Source organism: Pelecanus crispus, chromosome W (assembly GCF_030463565.1).
Source record: "Pelecanus crispus isolate bPelCri1 chromosome W, bPelCri1.pri, whole genome shotgun sequence".
NCBI lineage: Eukaryota > Metazoa > Chordata > Aves > Pelecaniformes > Pelecanidae > Pelecanus > Pelecanus crispus.
In genome coordinates, this window is record NC_134675.1 from 6913741 (window position 1) to 6934971 (window position 21231).

Sequence of the window (21231 nt, forward strand, 5' to 3'; positions counted from 1 at the left end):
ACTGCCAAACAAATAGAATTAAATTGGTGAAATGGTATGTGGTGTGCTGTTGTTTAGTGAAGCGTATGGCTGTTATGTAAAGATTTTAATGGCTTTCTTCATCTGTCTGCTTAGGAATACCATGCACCTGGCAAAATTTTGAGAACACTCAAGGCATTAAAGAAAGCTTATCTAAATAAAGGAGGGTTAACATGACAGTGCAGTTACTCAATCCTGTATTGTCCTGCCATGTGATTGCAGGGATACTGAGACATAGCATTTCTTTTGCCTGGTGCACAGATTATGCTTTTCCTGGCATCTGCCAGGATCAGTTGCTTTGTTAAACCCACCATGGGAAGGAAATAAGAGAGGGGGGCAACAAACTTTTTACAGCATTTGACATTTCCAAGGCACAGTGACAAGCTCACAGGCTGAAGAATGAATCAAAGGCAAACCCTACATTCAGCTCTTGGACTGGTACCAGAATCAAGGAGAACTACACTCTTAAGGTCAGCTATTCAAGATGAACTGGAAGCATCTGGATTTATTCAGAGCAATTAATCAGCTGTTTGTTTGACCTTTATCTATCAACTTAGTTTTCAAAGCAGCAAGCTAAAGCCTGAAAATTTGTGTCAAATATTTTGCATGTGTCAAATGTACTGCATAGACTGTGAGCAACTCCCTGCTTTTGTGCACAAAGTTTACAGTTTTAATTGCAAAGCCTCTTTTACCTTGTAGATGAAGATCCTGACACACTAAATCTGTTAGTGAGAGATGGACATAAACAGCTTCCAGTTTTATCTCTGATTTTGAACAGAACTGAAATATGCCAGATTCATTTTTGAAGTAATTTCCAAACTAATCCTTGGACTTTCAGTAAGCTGCTTTTTTTTTTTTTTTTATGCTAAGTTTGTCACAGTGTTCTTATGTGCAGGATTGCATATTCATATAGAATTATTTGAACTCCTTATTGGGACATCTTGTTAAATGGGGATGCGATTACCCTACAGACTATGACAACAGGATATGTAAATGGCAGAGGTCTTGGAAAACACTATGCCAGGTGACATCATGAGGACAGTGGAGAGGATGATGAGCACCTAGAGGGCTATGGAGATGAAGAGGGCAGGCAGCACAGGCTGACCCCATTTGAGAAACTAATGCAGGCTATGCCCCAGAATGACAAAGTGGTGAAAGAATTAACCCTGGGAAAGAGAATTGGCTTCTATCAAATCAGAGGACAAATAGGAAGTAGGAATTTCTCAAGTGAAGCTTAGAATTCATTCCCTAACCAAAGGTAGGCAGCACTGTGTGGGTCAGCTGTGTGCTGAGCACCCTAGTTCTATACATATACAAATGGACCTCTTTTCAAAGAAAGATGCTATCTGAACTTTAAGTACACAAGTAGTTCTATGTGCCTTTTTTTGTTGTTGCTGTGTGAATCTATAGGCAGTCACAGATAAATGCTTAGGTTTGGATTAGTCTTTAAAGTAGCCAGAAACATTTTCTTTGGATGGCAGCTATTACAAGAGAAATTAGTCTCTGCACTTTGGGGAGTTAACACATCTTACCCCATGGCTCAAGCACCCCCACTGTTTGGGAAAAAAAAAAAAGCCACAACAAACAAACAAACAAAACCAGTAGATTTGCTGTCTTACAGGATCCTTGCAACTTATTCTACTTCACTGGGGTTTTTTTGGTTTGGTTTGGTTGGTTGGTTTGTTCCCCCCTGAATAAAATCTGCATGGTGTGGATTCATGGCCCACTGGGGCATACAGACCAAAAAAAAAGTACTTTTCCTGTATTCTGTACAGTACCAAGAACTACTCATGCATGAATGCATTGGAAAAACTGGCACAGCTATCCTGAGAAAGATAAATCTCTACAACACTGATTTTGGTAACTGAGAATTTGTGGGGGTAAGAAGTTAAAGAAAAGTTCTGTAAGTCATACCAACTTAAACACACCTTTCCATTATAAACTTGCAGAGTTATAGCCAGAGCCCCTAAATTACCCCCAAGTTTGTCTACTCTGAAACAAAGTACCTAAATTTGACACCTCCATTAGTCTGCAAGTACCAGGCTCAGGCCTAGCTCATCTGAACAGCACCAAGCTAAGAAAGAGAAAGCACAGACTTTCTTTACCAGCATTAGACACCAAAAGTAGATGCTGTAACTGTGGCCATCAGAAATGTATTAGCTTGACAGCAGCGGAGCACACAAAGACAGCAGATGATTTAATTAGCCCTTGCAATACTCTACCAGCTTTTAGCTACATCAGCAGTGAATAGGAATGTTGGAGACAGAAATGAACATGGGTGTTTAGGAAAGTTTACAGGGCTTAGTAGGCCTCTGCAGCTTAGCTTATACTGATCAGAGGTGAAATTTTATTGGGCTTCTATAAACAAGCATTGTTGTAAGTAAATAGTATTACCATTTTGTACCTATTGCATTAACACCTGAAAAGAAAAATGCTTTTCATGAGAAAGTCGCAATTAATGCAGGAAGTAGGGAGTTCTTCACTAAAATCAGTGCAGAAGGGAAGCTGCTAGAAACAGAGTGTAAAATAATCTTCTCCCAGATTGTATCTGTGAAGCACATGGTAAGTTGCTCTTCTTCCACAGGCATGTTGCCCCTCACTATAGCAGATTTTGTGGATGTATCTTTTGGTTTTCAACTAGTAGGTTTACTGTTACCAAGATTTCAGGCCCACATTTCTGAAGAGCAAAACAGCTAGAAAAGAGCTATCTTAAAAGAGAGCTTTCACATCCACCTCAAGTTACTGTCTCTGTTGACAGCTTTTGGGAGGAAACTGAACTGGGAACACCTAGTGGGTGGAACCATCCCTTTAGCAATAGCATTCTCCTGGTCTGCTTTAAATTAAACTTTGTTAGCTGGTGGCTACAGCAACTTATTTCCTCTAGCTATTTTAAAACATAGGATCAGTCACTCTTCCACTAGAAGAAAGTGTTCCAGAGAAGAGGCTTGTTAGGTATTGCAAACCTCCAGCTTGCTTATTAATGAATGTGGGAGACTAGCACTTAAGACCGTTAATTCCCCAATCCTCACTTTGGAACAAATCTGTAAAGTTAACACCCAGCAAGTCACTTCCCCTTGCCTAGTCTTCAGTATTGCAACTGGATTTAGGATGATGCTCTTTGTGTAGAACCCAAAGCATCTTATAAAGGCAGAAAAGAGCAATTAACTACTTCCAGTACCATCTCCTCCGAACCTTACATAGTAACTACAGCTACTTAAAACAGCAGCATAAAAACACAGGAAGACTGTTCTACAAGTTTGAGAAGTAAAACTAGTATTTGTTAAAGTTGGCTCAGGATGCCCTCCAGCAGCTCGTATTCTCATATGCCACACAATAGCCTCAGGCTCTAAAAGCCTGAAAGGCTCTGAAAGTCAAAAGCAAGGGTGTTCCCAGGTCAGATGTCTAGAAACTACATTACAAACTGTTCATGGTATATGTAAACAGTATGCATTTTTTATGTATTTTTGACAAAATGCTCAGATGTCCTGTAAGCAATGGATTAGCTTCAACACCTTTTCCATAGGACAGATATTCAGGAGCTACTAGAACTTACATTTCAAGATCACATCCATTTCTTAGCATTAAACCCAGACTACCAAGCTGGTCAACCTCTTCACTCATACAGAGACTTCTGCAAAAATTTGTTGGGTTTGGTTTTTTTTTTTTTTTTTTTTTTGCTAAGCCATCAAATCCAGGCTACTTAAATCCCATCTCACTGCTGTCAATCCACACGAGGACAGAAGATCCCTGCCTGTTATTGATGAGTTTAAAAATCTTAGGATGCCAAAGGGTTTCCTTATTGCCTCCAGATACACATACACCTCCTAGTTATTTCAAAGATGAAGCTAAACCCTTACCTAATCAAGACAGATATCTCTCTACTAAGCAGAGCAAATTCAGTTTGAGTCCTTGACTACTACTGCCATTTTCAAGGAAAAAGAGTACAAGTTATATTAGATTTCTAAAACTTGAAGACACCACTAAACTTGGTGTCCTGCAAGGACGTGAAATGCCACAAGGCACAAGTCTGCAGTCCTTTTATCCTGCCACTACTAGTTCTTTATAGGACATTAGATCACACAAAGAATTGTAGCAACTTTCTTACTTTATATGTGATTACATTCACTTCATGGTCTTGGTAAACTAAAAGCTTTCATTTCATGAGTCCACAAGCTTACAATACATACAAAAATAGAATTAGTTAAAAAAATTATTTTTGTTACTTACATCATTATAGAAATGTAGTAATTGCAAAAGCAAGCGTTTTGAACCCTGAAAAAATAAAATACACAGATTTTGCACATGAAGATATCTAGTCTTGTAGGATTAACTATGATGCCATCACAAATCTGCTTAATGAAAATAGTTGATATCAGTTAACAAGAGACTGTATTCCTATAAAAACAGCATCCTTATCTTCTCTATCTACTCTAGTGGTTTTTTATCAGTAGAAAATTAAGTTAAATTTGTTTAAATACTTTAACTTTTCAATTTCATTGCAATGCTTATTTCTGACTTTGTCCAAGGTAATTCCCTTTCTCCTGTGTGGTAATTAATTGATTAGGGGCAGTCACTTGAGAACTTTCCTGTGAACAAGCTAATACCAAATTCTCCTCTTGTTCTACAGCATGAGAATAATATTATTCACCAGGACTTGAAAGCAGAAAGTGTATTCTACACTAGTAACACCTGTGTTAAGGTAGGAGACTTTAGATTCAGCACAATAAGTAAGAGATGAAACTTGAAATACTTTCTGTGGCTCTACTCCTTATGCTGCCCCTGAACTCTTCCGAGATTAAAACAATGTTGGCATTTACATAGCTATCTGGGCACTGGGAATCCTGTTATGCTTTATGACAACAGGTATCATGCCATTTCAGGCAGATACAGTAGCCAAACTGAAAAAGTGCATTCTTGAAGGGACATACAGTTTGCCCCCCTGCCTCTCAAACTTGCCAGAAACTGATAAAAGTCCTTTAGCCAGTACCAAATGAACAATACTCTGTCAAACTTATGAACAGTGAATGGATGAAAGGGATAAAGTACCCCAAACCTTTACAGCCATTTAAACTGGATCCAAAGTATTTATCAGAGATCAGTACACTCAAAGAAATTGAAGTGAAAAATATTCTTGAAGATCTGGGAAACACAGAACACCACATTCAAAACAGCCAGGGAAGAGACACACACAGCTCAATAACAGGTGTCTACAGAATTGTTTTGTACCAAGTACAGAAGAAAAGGGTACTTGAATGTGTTCCTATAATGTCCCATCCAGACCCCAAAGAACAAGACTTCAGAAGAATCTGTTCTTACAAGTGGGATGAAACACACATCCAAGCTGTGTTCTATTTTACAAATTGCACTGCAGGCTTTCTACTCTGCACATTTAACAAAGTTTTTTTAGTCACTTTTCACAAGTTTGTGTTACATTTTTTGTAATTTTTAAATAAACCAAAAATGCCTCATCTCCTTTGTATTTCTCGTCACACTGAAGCACTCAAATGCAGAGCTCTCATGCACTTGTTTGCCCCTTGCTCCAGAAACTTGGTATAGCCGGTACAAGAACTCAAGTAAAACAGGTAAGAGATCATTTGTGGATATTATTTTTATTAAAAATCAAATAGTATTGCACTTAACATGCTTGGGAGATTCTCAGTACAGGCATAAACCAGCTAATTTCTTAAAAAGTTTTACCTTAGCTTGACACAGCTTTATTTCTGCAAAAAATTATCCTGGTTTGCAGTGAACTAAGTTTAAGCAGAAACTAGATAGTAATCTAAACAACTGCAAATTCTTCTCTAAAACTTCTTCAGCAAATTAAACATGATAAAATGTATATGGGAGCCTTTCTTTTTTTATTTTGTTTAAAGAAACAGCAATGCTGCTGTTGACTGTGGTGCCTGATTTGTCACAATTCAGAAAGGCAAGTTAGGATATGCTGTTTTAATCCTGCATGTATAGTTGCAATTCCCAGTGCACAGCTGGTTGGGCTACCATCTACTAACCTTCTGACACCTTCCATTACTTGTATAATTCTGACAGTCTAAGACTGCTTAGACTCCCATTGCACTCCAAAAAAGAAAGATATAAGCATACTCCAAAACTCATGTAGTTTTAAATTCTTGCTTTAGCACTAGGTATCACACTAAGTTGAATACAATCAATAACAAAATCCACTTATATACTGAGCATTACAGGCTTATACTAACTTCTGCCATACTACTTCTGCCAGCACAAAGCTGATTTTGATACTCTTGACCACTGCAAGTTAAAAGTTGGATAGCCTGACACTTCCATTTGTTCTGAGCATCACCAAGATGTAGATATTCCTACCTTCAGCTTTAATCAGATATTTTATACTTTAATTTTCAATATCATCAGCTCCAATGCAAATAATGGAAGAGTACAGTAGCTGTCCTTCTCTGAACAGGCACAGTTGAAATGCCTAAGCTAAGAGGAAGAGCCTATATGATTTTAGTTAAGGCAAGTAAACCAATACAAGGTTTAGAGAGGTACAACTGATGCTTTCAAATTTAAGGGCAGGGATGCCTTATCTATTATGGGGACTGATGAGATGATCAGTTAACAGCAAAAGGAATAATTAATGTAAATGAGCAACAGAATGACTCTGAAAAGCCACCCATGGGAATCTGGACTCAGTGAGGCTCAGGTAAGTACAAAGCAAGAACTAATCCCCTTTCACAGTTTTTGTGAAAAGGGGATAAAACAATACCATCTTTCATAAGACAGTAATAAGATGAATTGTGTTTCATAAGCTGGGAATTAATTCCTCCACTAAAATGTTTTCAGATGAAAACTGTTTAAAGTTATCTTGAAACATGTTCCTGAAATAAGTTTCCCACCAGCCTAAGCAACCCTTTCTTTCCACTTTTGTAATGGAATGATATTAAGATCCAGAAGGTCAACACAGATCACAAACCCACAACTTTGGGTTTTCACAGGGACAGTTTCCTCTTTCTTTCCTGTTAAAGAAAAAATGCATCCTGAAAACCCAACAAGTCAGCACTACTTCAACAGGTTTCAAGTATCTCAAACTTTATTAAAATAAAGAATCATCCTCACAGAAAGCAAGGTCCCTGTGGTTAATTTTTTGTGCCAGTAGCTCCACTTCTTGGCTTGTCCACTGCCAGCAATGGACTTTGTTCCATGGCAATATTTTTTTTCTGGTACCAAGATAAGTTTCACAAGGGCAACCTAAACAAAACTACTTGCAAACACTATCTTCATGCATCATTGCTCCATCATTTTCAGCAGAACAAATTGATTACTATTTATCAATTTATAATAAACAATTATTTTACCAAGGGTTGACTGTACAAATACGTGTTATCAAATCCTAGTGACTGACATAATACAAACACTACAGTTTTTTGTGTAATGAAATTTAAGACAAGTCTTTTTTTTGCTAGTTTATATTAGATAAAGTAACTTTGTAGAATTAGCAAAGAAAAAAATTCAACAAAACTTCATTCTGTACATTAGCTCAATTTAAATATATATTACAAGCTTACAAGGCTCATGTCATAGTTCATTTCTAATCTGGGCTTTAAAAATCTACCAGAATGGATGCCCCATTAGCACTGTATATCTACCACTTGCAAAATAGATAGCTTTTAGCTTGCATTTGGGGGGGGGGGGGAACAGACCCCACTCCTCACTATTGGCAATGTTGTAGAAGAACTTCAAAGTACAAGCCAATTTCAAAGTTCAAAATAATTTCTTCGAAATGTATTATATAAAGGATAGCGAGAGGCCAGAGTTCCAGACAAAGCGATCTTCCTCCATTTGCCAATTAAAACAGCTCCATAATATCCAGAAGCTTTATTTGAAAATTCTGCTGCCTTAAGTATTTCTATTACAGTTAAACAATCCTGAAAGGTGCCAAAAATCAATGAACCCAAGAAATATACTCATTTTGTTCTTTAGAAGAAAAACTACTAACTCCCTTCTTGTTTCTCTTTCCTCCCAGGCTGCTGTGATTTATAATGCAGGTATAAAACAGGTAACATGGATGTTAGGAGGAATTAAATAGTAACTAGCACAGTAGGTCAGTGTTTCTGGGGGGGGACGACACAGGACAGGACAACGGACCACATGTCAGTCTATCCATTCTTGATCCAGTCATTTTGACAGGGGAGAGATTCTATTCCAGTAACAAATGTTACTTGGTTCTGTACCTTTCCTAAACCAGCGGTGTGATGGGATAGACTAGGAGAAGAAAGGGAAGGTGATAAAGGGAAAGAGCACTATTCAGAAGACTGACTGCTTACCATCAAGGCACTGAGAACACAAGGATTAGGAAAAGGCTGAGGTATGTAATGCTGCCTTTGCCTCTGTGTTTAATAGCCAGACCAGTCATCCCCAGGGTATTCAGGCCCCTGAGCTGGAAGACAGGGACGGGGAGCAGAATGGAGCCCTCATAGTCCAGGAAGAAGCAGTTAATGACCTGCTATGCCACCTGGGCACTCACAAGTCTATGGGGCCAGATGGGATCCACCTGAGAGTATTGAGGGAGCTGGCAGAGGAGCTTGCCAAGCCACTCTCCATCATCTATCAGCAGTCCTGGTTAACAGGGGAGGTCCCTGATGACTGGAGGCTTGCCCATGTGACACCCATCTACAAGAAGGGCCAGAAGGAGGACCTGGGGAACTACAGGCCTGTCAGCCTGACCTCGGTGCCAGGAAAGATTATGGAGAGGTTCATCTTGAGTGAACTCAACAGGCATGTGCAGGTCAACCAGGGGATCAGGCCCAGCCAGCATGGGTTCATGAAAGGCAGGTCCTGCTTGACCAACCTGATCTCCTATGACCTGGTGACCCACCTTGTGGATGAAGGAAAGGCTGTGGATGTCATCTACCTGGACTTTAGCAAAGCCTTTGACACAGTCTCCCATAATATTCTCCTTAGGAAGCTGGCAGCTCATGGCTTGGACAGGTGTACTCTTCGCTGGGTAAAAAGCTGGCTGGATGGCCGAGCCCAAAGAGTTGTGGTGAATGGAGTTAAGTCCAGTTGGCGGCCAGTCAGGAGCAGTGTTCCCCAGGGCTCTGCTTTGGGGCCAGCCTTGTTTAATATCTTTATCAATGATCTGGATGACGGGATTGAGTGCACCCTCACTAAGTTTGCAGATGACACCAAGCTGGGTGGGAGTGTCGATCTGCTGGAGGGTAGGATGGCCCTGCAGAGGGACCTGGACAGGCTGGACTAATGGGCCAAGGTGAACTGTATGAGGCTCAACAAGGGCAAGTGCCGGGTCCTGCACTTGGGTCACAACAACCCCATGCAACGCTACAAGCTTGGGGAAGAGTGGCTGGAAAGCTGCCTGGCCGAAAAGGACCTGGGGGTGCTGGTAGACAGCTGGCTGAACATGAGCCAGCAGTGTGCCCAGGTGGCCAAGAAGGCCAACAGCATCCTGGCTTGTGTCAGGAATAGTGTGGCCAGCAGGAGCAGGGAGGTGATTGTCCCCCTGTACTGGGCACTGGTGAGGCTGCACCTGGAATACTGTGTCCAGTTTTGGGCCCTTCAATACAAGAAGGACATTGAGGTGCTGGAGCATGTCCAGAGAAGGGCAACAAAGCTGGTGAAGGGTCTGGAGCACAGGCCTTATGAGGAGCAGCTGAGGGCACTGGGGTTGTTTAGCCTGGAGAAGAGGAGGCTGAGGGGAGACCTTATTGCTCTCTACAACTACCTGACAGGAGGTTGTAGTGAGGTGGGTGTTGGTCTCTTCTCCCATGTAGTTAGCGATAGGACGAGAGGAAATGGGCTCAAGCTACGCCAGGGGAGGTTTAGGTTGGATATTAGGAAAAATTTCTTCATGGAAAGGGTAGTCAAGCATTGGAACAGGCTGCCCAGAGAGGTGGTGGAGTCCCCATCCCTGGAAGTGTTGAAAAAACAGGTAGACATGGCACTTGGGGACATGGTTTAGTGGGCATGGTGGTGTTGGGTTGCTGATCGGAATGATGATCATCTTAGAGGTCCTTTCCAATCTTAATGATTCCTAGTTTTTACTTTCGTTATAAATAATCCAGCCACCAAGCCAGGAAACATGAAATTGCAACTCTACCCTGAATTGGTTTAGTGGTGGGCTTGGTAGTGTAGGTTAATGGTTGGACTGGATGATCTTAAAGGTCTTTTCCAACCTAAACAATTCTATCATTAAAGGCTTGGACTATTTTGCCACCCGCTTTACAAGCGGAAAAGTTAACAGTGTAGGTTTCGAGTCTTTTTACATTAAAAAAGCAAGTAGAAGATACTTTTTTTCTCTCTGTACAAAGACCTTGTAATAGATTACAGCTACTATGCAGCAATCAAATTCAGACTTGTTAAGGAATCCACAAAGCCCCTGGCAAGTTCTTCCATCTCCAATATATTCATGATTTTAGTTTTCTAAAAACACTGTAAGTATCAGCACACCATATTATGACAAACCTTTTCAAGGAGTTTAAACAGTTTTTCCATGCTCCAATGAAGTACTACTGTACACTGAAATTTCAGTACTACTGCAATCATTTCTCTCTCACCCTACCCTCACACCTTGTTTCATTCCCCACCTTACAGAGGTATCTTATGCTCCCCATTGGAAATGGCAACGGTAACACCTTCAGATTCTGTTGTTGCAGGGATTCTTGGCACTTTCTTAGCAGGGCTTGGGATCTGCTAACAAAAAAACCCAAAACAAATCATTAAATATGGTTTTCTAGTTCACAAACATTCATACTTCATGGCTAGTCCAACTCTCAAACAACATTCATGCTACACTAGACAGCTTGGTCTTAAGTCATTCAAATCTGTCATGCTTCATGCAAACCGATTATGTGAAAAGAGCCAATTTGTTCTTGTTATGATGAAATATATTTTTTTAAAATCCCATGCTTCCCCACACACACGCTTCTGGCTTATATGTTACATATTTTAACAAAGTACTTGATATAACTTGTTAAACCACTTCCTCTTAACATACTTGCACATGCCAAGACAAACACAAACTATCCCACCATTTATGTCAAACTAAAAAAAGAGTGCTGAGTGTTCACCTCACAAACAGTGCCTGGATGGACAACTTCAACTCCTGCCTCCAGAGGTCCATCACCTACGAGTGGGCGCCGTGCATAAGTTCTTCTGTGTTTTTCATCCACACACACAAGGTACCATGTTCCTTCAAAGAGATCTTCTACTGAACACTGTGGAATACAGTTGGCTGTAAAAAAGCCAATAACATACTGTTAGTTGGTTCCTGGTGAGAGTTTTATACAACACAGGCCTTTGCAGTTTGGGAGTAGTAAGACAGGAAAACCAAGTCTGCATTTTCATTTCAAACATACTGGGCCAATGAACACAAGCTATAGAAAAGCACTTTACAACCTATTCAGAAGTAGAAAGAGTTAGATACTTCCTTTATTCTACACCTTAATCATTTAAAATCATGCAAATTAAGCAATGAGTATTTTGCTGTAGGACTAGGAATTATTTATATTTATGATGTTCTTACCTAAATTATGTGTTTCCTGTCTAATCTTCATGTTTTCAGCAAAGACATCAGGTGCAATGCATTTTCTTGAATCAAGTCTTGTTTTAATATCAGAAAGGCTGGCAGTTATTTTGTCCAGTGCAGAACCTACAATATAAAACCATCATGTAAGGTAGCACCAGTGCTGAGAACTGCACACTAGCATGTTAGCATTTCAAGCCCATTCAAAATATTTTGCATTAGTGTCCTGTTTTCAGCTGGGATAGAGTTAATTTTCTTCCTAGCAGCAGGCATAGTTCTGTGCTTTGGATTTAATATGAGAGTAAGGCTGATAGCAACAACTAAAACATCAGTATGTTAAGTACTGCTTATGCTAGTCAAGGACTTTTCAGCTTCCCATGCTCTGCCAGGTACACAAGAAACTGGGAGGGGGCACAGCCAGGACAGCTGACCCAAACTGACCAAAGGGCTATTCCATAACATATGACATCATGCTCAGTATAGAAACTGGGGGGGGTTGGCCGGGGGCAGTGATCACTGCTTGGGGACTGTCTGGGTATCGGTCAGTGGGTGGTGAGCAATTGCATTGTGCATCACTTGCTTTGTATATTGTTATTATCATTACTATTTTACTTTATTTCAATTCTTAAACTGTTCTTATCTCAACCCAGGAGTGTTTCTCACTCTTACTCTTCCAATTCTCTCCCCCATCCCACCAGGGCAGGGGGAGTGAGCAAGCAGCTGCATGGTGCTAGTTGCTGGCTGAGGTTAAACCACAACCATTAGAGAAGCTAAAGTTTTAGTCATTTAAATATTCCCAATTACTCAAGCAAAATGCTTAAAACATTAAGAATATTATCTATTTGTCCAAAGAGACACTTAAAACATTCCCTGGAGCTGGAATATCTTCAGTTTAACACTGCTGTCATTAGGCATTGTTCTGCAGGTTTACTTATGCTGGTGGGCATAACAAAGCGTTTAGAGGCGAGCTGTGCAAGTGAGTTAATTAACATCTCTTCCTTTCACTCACCAGGAGTGGCATCCTGTGTAACTCTAATGGAATACAGCGTAGCAGCAAAACCAGAGCCATATGAGAACACACTAATTCTCTGTCCTGCGAGCTGCTCTGGGGAGTACCTGCAAATCAAGCAACAGTTGTTTAAAGTGAGAATTAAGCCAAGGTGCCAATTTCGAATAGCTAGAAAGCACAGCTAGCTTAGAAAAAGCAGTCAGCAAAATTATATTCACTACAATACACATTTAGTGTGCTAAATGCATAAATAATAGCTTTTAAAAATAGGATTTTTAAATATTTTAAATACTGCTGTTACATGATGATTTTCAAAGCTACCTAAGCAAAAGAGAACAAAGAAATGCCTAGAATAGGATTATCAAGAATGAAAATTGGCTGTCTTCTAAAGTGACCTAAAGCCTAAAATGAACCATCACATCTTAGAATGCAAAGTGACAATAAAGAAAAAAGGACCCAAAAGGAGTGGTTTAAACCTAATATGATTTTGTAAAAGTGTCACTGAAAAAATACACACAACAATGTTAAGTAAATACTAGTTTAATTTGGCTTTGCTTATTATTGCTGGGCAATGAGTAGATTGAGAGCAGCCCTGCTGAGAAGGACTTGGGGGTACTGGTGAATGAAAAGCTGGACATGAGCCAGCAATGTGCACTTGCAGCCAACCAAATCCTGGGCTGCATCAAAAGCAGCGTGGCCAGCAGGTCGAGAGAGGTGATTCTGCCCCTCTACTCTGCTCTGGTGAGACCTCACCTGGAGTACTGCATCCAGCTCTGGGGCCCTCAGCACAAGAAGGACATAGACCTGCTCAAGCAGGTCCAGAGGAGGGCCATGAAGATGATCAGGGGGCTGGAACACCTCCCCTTTGAGGCCAGGCTGAGAGAGTTGGGGTTGTTTAGCCTGGAGAAGAGAATCCTCTCTAAGAGAAACCTTATAGCAGCTTTCTAGTACTTAAAGGGGGCCTACAGGAAGGATGGGGAGGTACTCTTTATCAGGGAATGTAGTGTAGGATGAGGGGTAATGGTTTTAAACTGAAAGAGGGTAGATTTAGATTAGGTATTAGGAATACATTCTTTACTGTGAGGGTGGTGAGGCACTGGAACAGGTTGCCCAGAGAAGTAGTGGATGCCCCCTCCCTGGAAGTGTTCAAGGCCAGGTTGGACGAGGCTTTGAGCAACCTGATCTAGTGGAAGGTGTCCCTGCCCATGACAGGGGGGTTGGAACTAGATGATCTTTAAGGTCCCTGCCAACCCAAACCATTCTATGATTCTATAATTTTAGTGGAACAGAGAAGGCATTCAGATTCTCTTTTCCACTAGGGTGTTGGGGGGGGGTGGGGGGTGGGGTGGGTGTGCTGGGAAAAGATACACCACCTTACAAATAAGATCCTACTTTGGAAGGCATTAAGCTGCTGTTTCAGATCAGCTTCAGACACAGTAGTTTTGAATCCGCTTGTCACTTGACCTGACTGTATATGCAGAATGATTTTCTAACTTTAGTCTTACTACTTAAGGCAATCTATTGGGAAAAGGTTTGCTAGATGGTGCTTTTACAAAAGGCTTTCTGAAACAAAAATCTTTTATGCACTTACATATAAAAAGCTATGACTTTCTAATTTTATGCTTACTGGGCTAGAAGAGAGGCAAGGCAACCATAGACTGAAGGGGTATACATATTTCCATTCTGACTGGATATGAGTAATGAAGCTTTGGTTTTCTGATTGAAGAGCTCTGCACTGGCTTTCATAAAAGCTTTTTCCACATCTCTGTCAAAATATGTATCTTCAAGTTTTACATCCCTATTAAAAAAGGTTCAGAAACAGTTACTAAAATGGCAGCGAGGAAAAACACCTTGGATGTTTAACAAATTAAGACTATCTGAATAAGGAAGACAGCAGCCATTCTCACCTGAAAGCTTCCAAACCACTGAAAACACCATTTGCCATTTCTAGGTTCCGGTCACCAAGAAAGTCATTCAGCAATAGTCTAGCCACAGATTTCTGTACCAGTTTACAGTAGGGAGAATGAAAGATCATGAATCCAAAGTCATTCAAGGTGAAATGTCTGTCTGTCCCCTCTGGAAGTAGCAGAAGTGTTGTGTTACAACTTATGTTTAGTACTCGCTTCAAGTATTAAAATAAAATAGGGGGATGGCAGGATACCAGTCATCGTAACACATCAGCATACAAAAGACAACCATAAGACTAACTATTGCTGCAAGTTCATTTAACACACTGCTGCTACTTCTATTTAAAAATTAGTTTCTTACTGATCTTGTGCACCACCTAGCAGCATTTGCCCTTCTTCTAGAAGAAAAAATTAAGCTTAACAGAATCTCAGTATTTCTACCCAGCATTTCGAAATAAGTTAGATGCAGTAGATTATTATCTAATCTTCAAACCTATGCTTCTTAATACAGATGAAGCAATTACTAAACATATGGGGGGAAATTAGCATCCTTATACAACATGTAAATATTAACCTCAATATCTTAAGAGCCTTGGTAGAGAAGGGAAAGACAATTTTAAGATATTATACATTACACCAACAAAAGCTTGTAGAGACTACTGCTTATTGACTATCAGGTACTTAGCCATACAAGAACAGAAATAAGACATTTCTTTATGTGAGAGCACAAACATTTCAATTCTCAGAACACACAAAGAAAGGAACCACATACTAGTCTTTAGATTGGATGCTAAAACTTGAAAATACATTGTCTGTGTAGCTACACATTCCAGTATTTGCCAGATCTTGCAATATCATGTGAGGCTACATACCCTTTTGCCACTGGGCGTGGATTTTGTTGCGATAGACAGTATAGCAGCGATCTAATGCACTGAGGTAACACTGTATAGATAGTTTACCATCAACTACAGGATATTCAGAGATCATATCTGGTTTATAGAAGTCATATGCATGTTGCATGTGGGTTCCACGCAATCCTGATGGAGAGAAATTGTCAAAAGTTGAAAGTTACTTTATTCAGCTACTTTGAGTCAGTTTGAACACATTGCTTAACATGTGGAAAACAAGTAATATTTGGCCTCAGTCAAGCAGGTTTTCACAGCACTTCAGGCCCTTTAAGGTAACATTTCACACAGTTCTCAATCACCTGTTACTCAAGTACAGTAGGACTGAGCATGACAAACACAAGTAACAAGTGATTTTCATCATTTCACCTTGAAAGTAGAGTGCTGCATTATTCAGCTCTAGTCCACTTTATCAATTTTATTGGAGAAACCCCAAGGAAAAAACAGACAGAAGCATCTCTAGTTGTTTCTTGCTGCCTCCTATAACAGGACTTGGCCAAGTTAGCCCAGAGCAAGGGGAGACAAAGTACAATTTCTGACATCAGTGGAAGTTAATCCAGCCCTGCAGCAACCCACAAAAAACAGGGGACAGGCTTCAGAAAATATACAGTATCTGGCTGAACAGTATTTGTTTTCTCACAGGACTAACCTCTCTCAAAAATTAATGGAGCATTTGGACCAACTAGCATAGCAACAGCACCAGCTCCACCTGTTGGCCTGGCATTTCCAGTGGCATAGACAGCTATGTCTCCAGCAACAACAAGTGCATAACGTCCTGTGAAAAACACAAAAATAAGTATGAAAAGTGGCCAAAAAACTAGCACATTTTAATATCCATCAGCAATTTTTAGACTTTGGTTACAGAGGAGATGACTCCATGATTAAGGGGCTCTTCAATCCTGGCAGCCACCAAAATTTACAGAAAACAAACAGTGATGATTATAGAATCATAGAATCACTTAGGTTGGAAAAGACCCTTAAGATCAAGTCCAACCATTAACCTAACACTGCCAAGTCCACCACTAAACCATGTCCTTAAGTGCCACATCTACACATCTTTTAAATACCTCCAGGGATGGTGACTGAAACACTTCCCTATGCAGCCTGTTCCAATGCTTGACTACCCTTTCCATGAAGAAGTATTTCCTAATATCTAATCTAAACCTCCCCTGGCGCAGCTTGAGCCCATTTCCTCCTGTCCTATCACTAACTACTTGGGAGAAGAGACCAACACCCACCTCACTACAACCTCCTGTCAGGTAGTTGTAGAGAGCAATAAGGTCTCCCCTCAGCCTCCTCTTCTCCAGACTAAACAACCCCAGTTCCCTCAGCCGCTCCTCAGAAGGCCTGTGCTCCAGACCCTTCACCAGCCTTGTTGCCCTTCTCTGGACATGCTCCAGCACCTCAATGTCTTTCTTGTATTGAGGGGCCCAAAACTGGACACAGTATTCCAGGTGCAGCCTCACCAGCGCCGAGTACAGGGGGACAATCACCTCCCTGCTCCTGCTGGCCACACTATTCCTGACACAAGCCAGGATGCTGTTGGCCTTCTTGGCCACCTGGGCACACTGCTGGCTCATGTCCAGTCAGCTGTTGACCAACACCCCCAGGTCCTTTTCAGCCAGGCAGCTTTCCAGCCACTCTTCCCCAAGCCTGTAGCATTGCATGGGGTTGTTGTGACCCAAGTGCAGGACCCAGCACTTGGCCCTGTTGAACCTCATACACTTGGCCTCGGCCCATCGGTCCAGCCTGTCCAGGTCCCTCTGCAGGGCCATCCTACCCTCGAGCAGATCAACACTCCCGCCCAGCTTGGTGTCATCTGCAAGCTTACTGAGGGTGCACTCAATCCCCTCATCCAGATCATTGATAAAGATATTAAACAGAACTGGCCCCAATACTGAGCCCTGGGGAACACCACTTGTTACCAGCCACCAACTGGACTTAACTCCATTCACCACTACTCTTTGGGCCCAGCCATCCAGCCAGCTTTTTACTCAGCTAAGAGTATGCCCATCCAAGCCATGAGCCGCTAGCTTCTCCAGGAGAATGCTGTGGGAGACTGTGTCAAAGGCTTTACTAAAGTCTAGGTAGACAACATCCACAGCCTTTCCCTCATCCACTAAGCAGGTCACCAGGTCATAGAAGGAGATCAGGTTGATCAAGCAGGACCTGCCTTTCATAAACCCGTGCTGGCTGGGCCTGATCACCTGGTTGTCCTGTACGTGCCGCATGATGGCACTCAGGATGATCTGCTCCATAACCTTCCCCAGCACCGAGGTCAGGCTGACAGGCCTGTAGTTCCCTGGATCCTCCTTGTGGCCCTTCTTGTAGATGGGCATCACAACTGGGACCTCCTGGTTAGCCAGGACTGCTCATGAAGGATTCAGGGTGGCTTGGTGAGCTCCTCTGCCAGCTCCCTCAGCACCCTTGCGTGGATCCCACCTGGCCCCATAGACTTGTGTGTGTGTCTAAGTGGTGTAGCAGGTCACTAACCATTTCCCCTTGGATTAGGGGGGCTTCATTCTGCTCCCGTCTGTCTTCCAGCTCATGGGGCTGGGTACCCCAAGAACAACTGGTCTTACTATTGAAGACTGAGGCAAAGAAGGCATTAAGTACCTCAGCCTTTTCCTCATCCTTTGTCACTATGTTTCCCCCTGCATCAAATAAAGGATGGAGATTCTCCTTAGCCCTCCTTTTGTTGTTAATGTATTTATAGAACCAGTTTTTATTGTCTTTTACTGCAGTAGCCAGATTAAGTTCTAGTTGGGCTTTGGCCCTTCTAATTTTCTCCTTGCATAACCTCACAACATCCTTTTAGACCTGCCCTTTCTTCCAAAGGTTATAATTCTCTTTTTCCTGAGTTCAATTATCCATGTCATTATTTTTTGCATGTAACTGAACTAGTGGCAAATGCCCAGAGCATTTAAGAAAAAGACTTCAGAAGCATACAAGAGTTTACCCTCTGGGTTTTATAAGGTTAAACATGAACACTGTAATTGCAAGGCAGACTACTCAAAAATAGAGACTGACACAACTTTTCAAGAAAACATCCTGAACTTACCATCCCAAGAACTGGACTCAATCCAATTAATGGCATTAAAAAGAGCAGCGGTGCCTCCATAGCATGCATTCATGGTGTCAATTCCTTCTACATCCGTATTACCAGATTCTTCAAAAAGTTGCATCAGGACAGTCTTTACAGATTTTGATTTATCAATTATTGTCTCCGTTCCAACTTCTAATCTCCCAATACAATCATAGGAAAGGCTGCTCCTCTCCATGAGCTTCTGAACCACAGTCAAACAGAGAGAATTGATATCCTCGCGGTCAGAGCAGAATCCCATCTTTGACTGGCCTAACCCAATGGTGTATTTGCCAGCATCCACACCATCATACTTCTCCAGCTCTGTCTGATCAACATACTGAGAGGGAAAATATATTTCCAGTGCAACAATTCCCACATCTTTGGGCCAGCAGGATTCAGCATTCACTGGAAGAGACCCAGGCATCGTGGTAAATCTTTAAGAAAAAAAAGAAAACCACAAAAAACAGCTGATTTATTCACATCCATTTTTAGATACCTACTTCATACATACTTTAATTTTCTGTAGATTTATAGAAAAGGTTAAGTTTTAAGTATTCTACAAGTTCATTTGCAAAAGGCAAGCCTTTGCCTCCAGGGTAAAATTTTGGTCCAAGCACACTGTAAACATCGTTAAAAGTTTTATAACTTTTTACATTAAGAAGATCTTTTAAGCAAAAGTACAATTTCAGCCCTGGAGATGAATATACATAGCTTAAGCCCAAGTTATTTCACTGAAACAAAGCACATGCCTAACAAATGTTAAGTGTTTGAGAAATTAGTCTTAATGCTCATTATTCTACTTTTGCTTATATGCAAAGTCTCAATTTTACACAACCAAGCTGGAAACACTGGGTCTTTTTGAAAACAAAAAAATAGATAGTTGAGACATTAAGTTTTAAATTTATTCTTACCAGGAAATCTCAGCCTTAAAACAGGCCAGGACTTCTCAAAATTGTTTTTTTTTTAAACTAAGTGGTCTAAGTTGCTTCATTTTGTTTATACTTGCAAAGACAGAAGGTTTTTTTTTTTGGTGCGGTGGTATTTTTGGTTGGGTTTTTTTGTTTATTCATTTGGGTTTTTTTTTTTTAAACATACTCTTTTTTGGCAATACTGAACACTGATCTCCTAACACCAGGCCTGAAGGAATATTTCACAGGCCAAGATAAACACACAAGGATTCTTCCTGATAGACCACATTTTCTTGTTTTAACCCTATAACTTTACTGTCACTATACTCTAGGATATACTATATCCTGTTACTTTAACCCTATCTGTATTACACAGACAGGCACCATCTTCCTGTACTTTTGCTTACATCCTTACAGAACACTTGTCCCTTTTGTGCCCAGCTGTACCATCACACTGACCTTACCCAGCTTCTTCCATAAAAATCACAATGAGCTGTATAAAGGAATAAAGCCTTTCTATACAGGAATGATGACTTTACATGATGCATGTTAAAACAAGTGTTAGGAAAATATTAAAAGTGCCTTCTGCTACACGTACAGTTGGATATCAAAGTCTTACATAAGACCTAAAGAGCACATGGCTCACCATTCATTTTGATTGCCTCTAACAAAGTTTCAAACATACCTATGACACACCTAAAACAATCCATTTTAAAGTATTTAACTTAGAGCATTTATTTATATTAAAACGTGTAAATTGCAGAACGGTGCTATTTAAAACTGCTTACTGGAGCACTGCAGAACAACCATACAGCACATTGCCACAAGACTTCAGGCAAGAAAACCAATTTCGCATTATTTGTGTGCTCTGCTGGCACCCCCAAAAACGCAGTGCCCGCAAACGCCCCACTACAACGTCCGGATAAAACCGAGCGCTGCGGCTGACCGGAACACTTTCTTTCCTAACACATACCGTTGCGAAGCTCCTCAGCTCAGACAATCGCGCCGCAGGCTGCAGCGCCCGGCCGTGGGCCTGCCACCCCACTCCCCCCGCCGAACCGGCCCCGCCACGCTGCTAAGGGCACTGAGACCGCCCCACGCCTCAAGGTTACCCGTGACCCGGCCGGGGAGACTGCGAGGAGCCACCAGGCTGGGGGTGTCGCGCCCCGCCCGCAGCGCAGGGCTCGCCCTACTCCCGCCGGCCGTGACCCCGGCCCTTACACGTTGCGGAATGCCATGGTCAGCTCTCGGCGCGGGCGCGCATGCGCGCGGCGGCGTCCAGCTCGGGCAGGAGCAGGTGGGCAGCACGCAGGCGCGGGAAACCCGCCTCGCCCCGCGCCCAGAACGGGCTCTGGCCCCAGCGCTTCTGCCATGCCGGCCCGGCCCAGCCCACACCCCCGCGGGACCGGGGGGGGGGGGGGGGGGGGGGGGGCTTAGAGCATTCACCTGTGGACTCCCCCATTCTAACGAGGTCCCTCGAGGTGAGGACAACGAGGTCTTAAGCACCTTGCACAATAAACCCAGCAGCACCAACATGGAGGCAAAACCAATAAAAACTTGAAATAAACCCACCAGCATCCAAAATTCCTGGTTTTGACAGTCCCTGACCACAGACTACCCCATCCTGCAGGCATCTCACCTCTATTAGCACTTCATTTTTTAAAGTTTTTCAAATGCTTTTAAGTTGCACCTTTTTACACACCTAAACTATGGCAGTAAGGGCAAGCAGTACTATCACTCTTTTTAAACTAGCTGGACTACAAAAAAAAAAAAAAAAGCAAGGAAGACAGAATAATATCTGCCTCCAGGAAGCTGACCCTGGTGGGTCAGATTAAGGCTTTGTCATGGCACAGCAGCAGGCTTACACTGTGAGAAACAGAGCAGCAGTCA

The 21231-nt window shown here is 41.8% G+C and overlaps 1 protein-coding gene and 1 pseudogene across 1 annotated transcript; one reads left to right on the plus strand and one right to left on the minus strand.

Moving 5' to 3' along the window:
- The first annotated feature begins 1148 nt into the window (after positions 1-1148).
- On the plus strand, positions 1149-5425 carry LOC142596580 (serine/threonine-protein kinase NIM1-like; annotated as a pseudogene).
- A 5165-nt stretch (positions 5426-10590) lies between these two features.
- Positions 10591-20579, minus strand: LOC142596581 (hydroxymethylglutaryl-CoA synthase, cytoplasmic-like). Its single transcript, XM_075725761.1, has 10 exons — positions 20563-20579; positions 18410-18867; positions 15998-16123; positions 15316-15480; positions 14444-14612; positions 14164-14334; positions 12537-12643; positions 11528-11653; positions 11073-11236; positions 10591-10695 (listed from the first exon to the last, which is right to left on the minus strand). The coding sequence occupies exons 1-10, from the start codon at positions 20577-20579 to the stop codon at positions 10591-10593; spliced, it is 1608 nt and encodes a 535-aa protein (XP_075581876.1).
- Between the last annotated feature and the right edge of the window lie 652 nt (positions 20580-21231).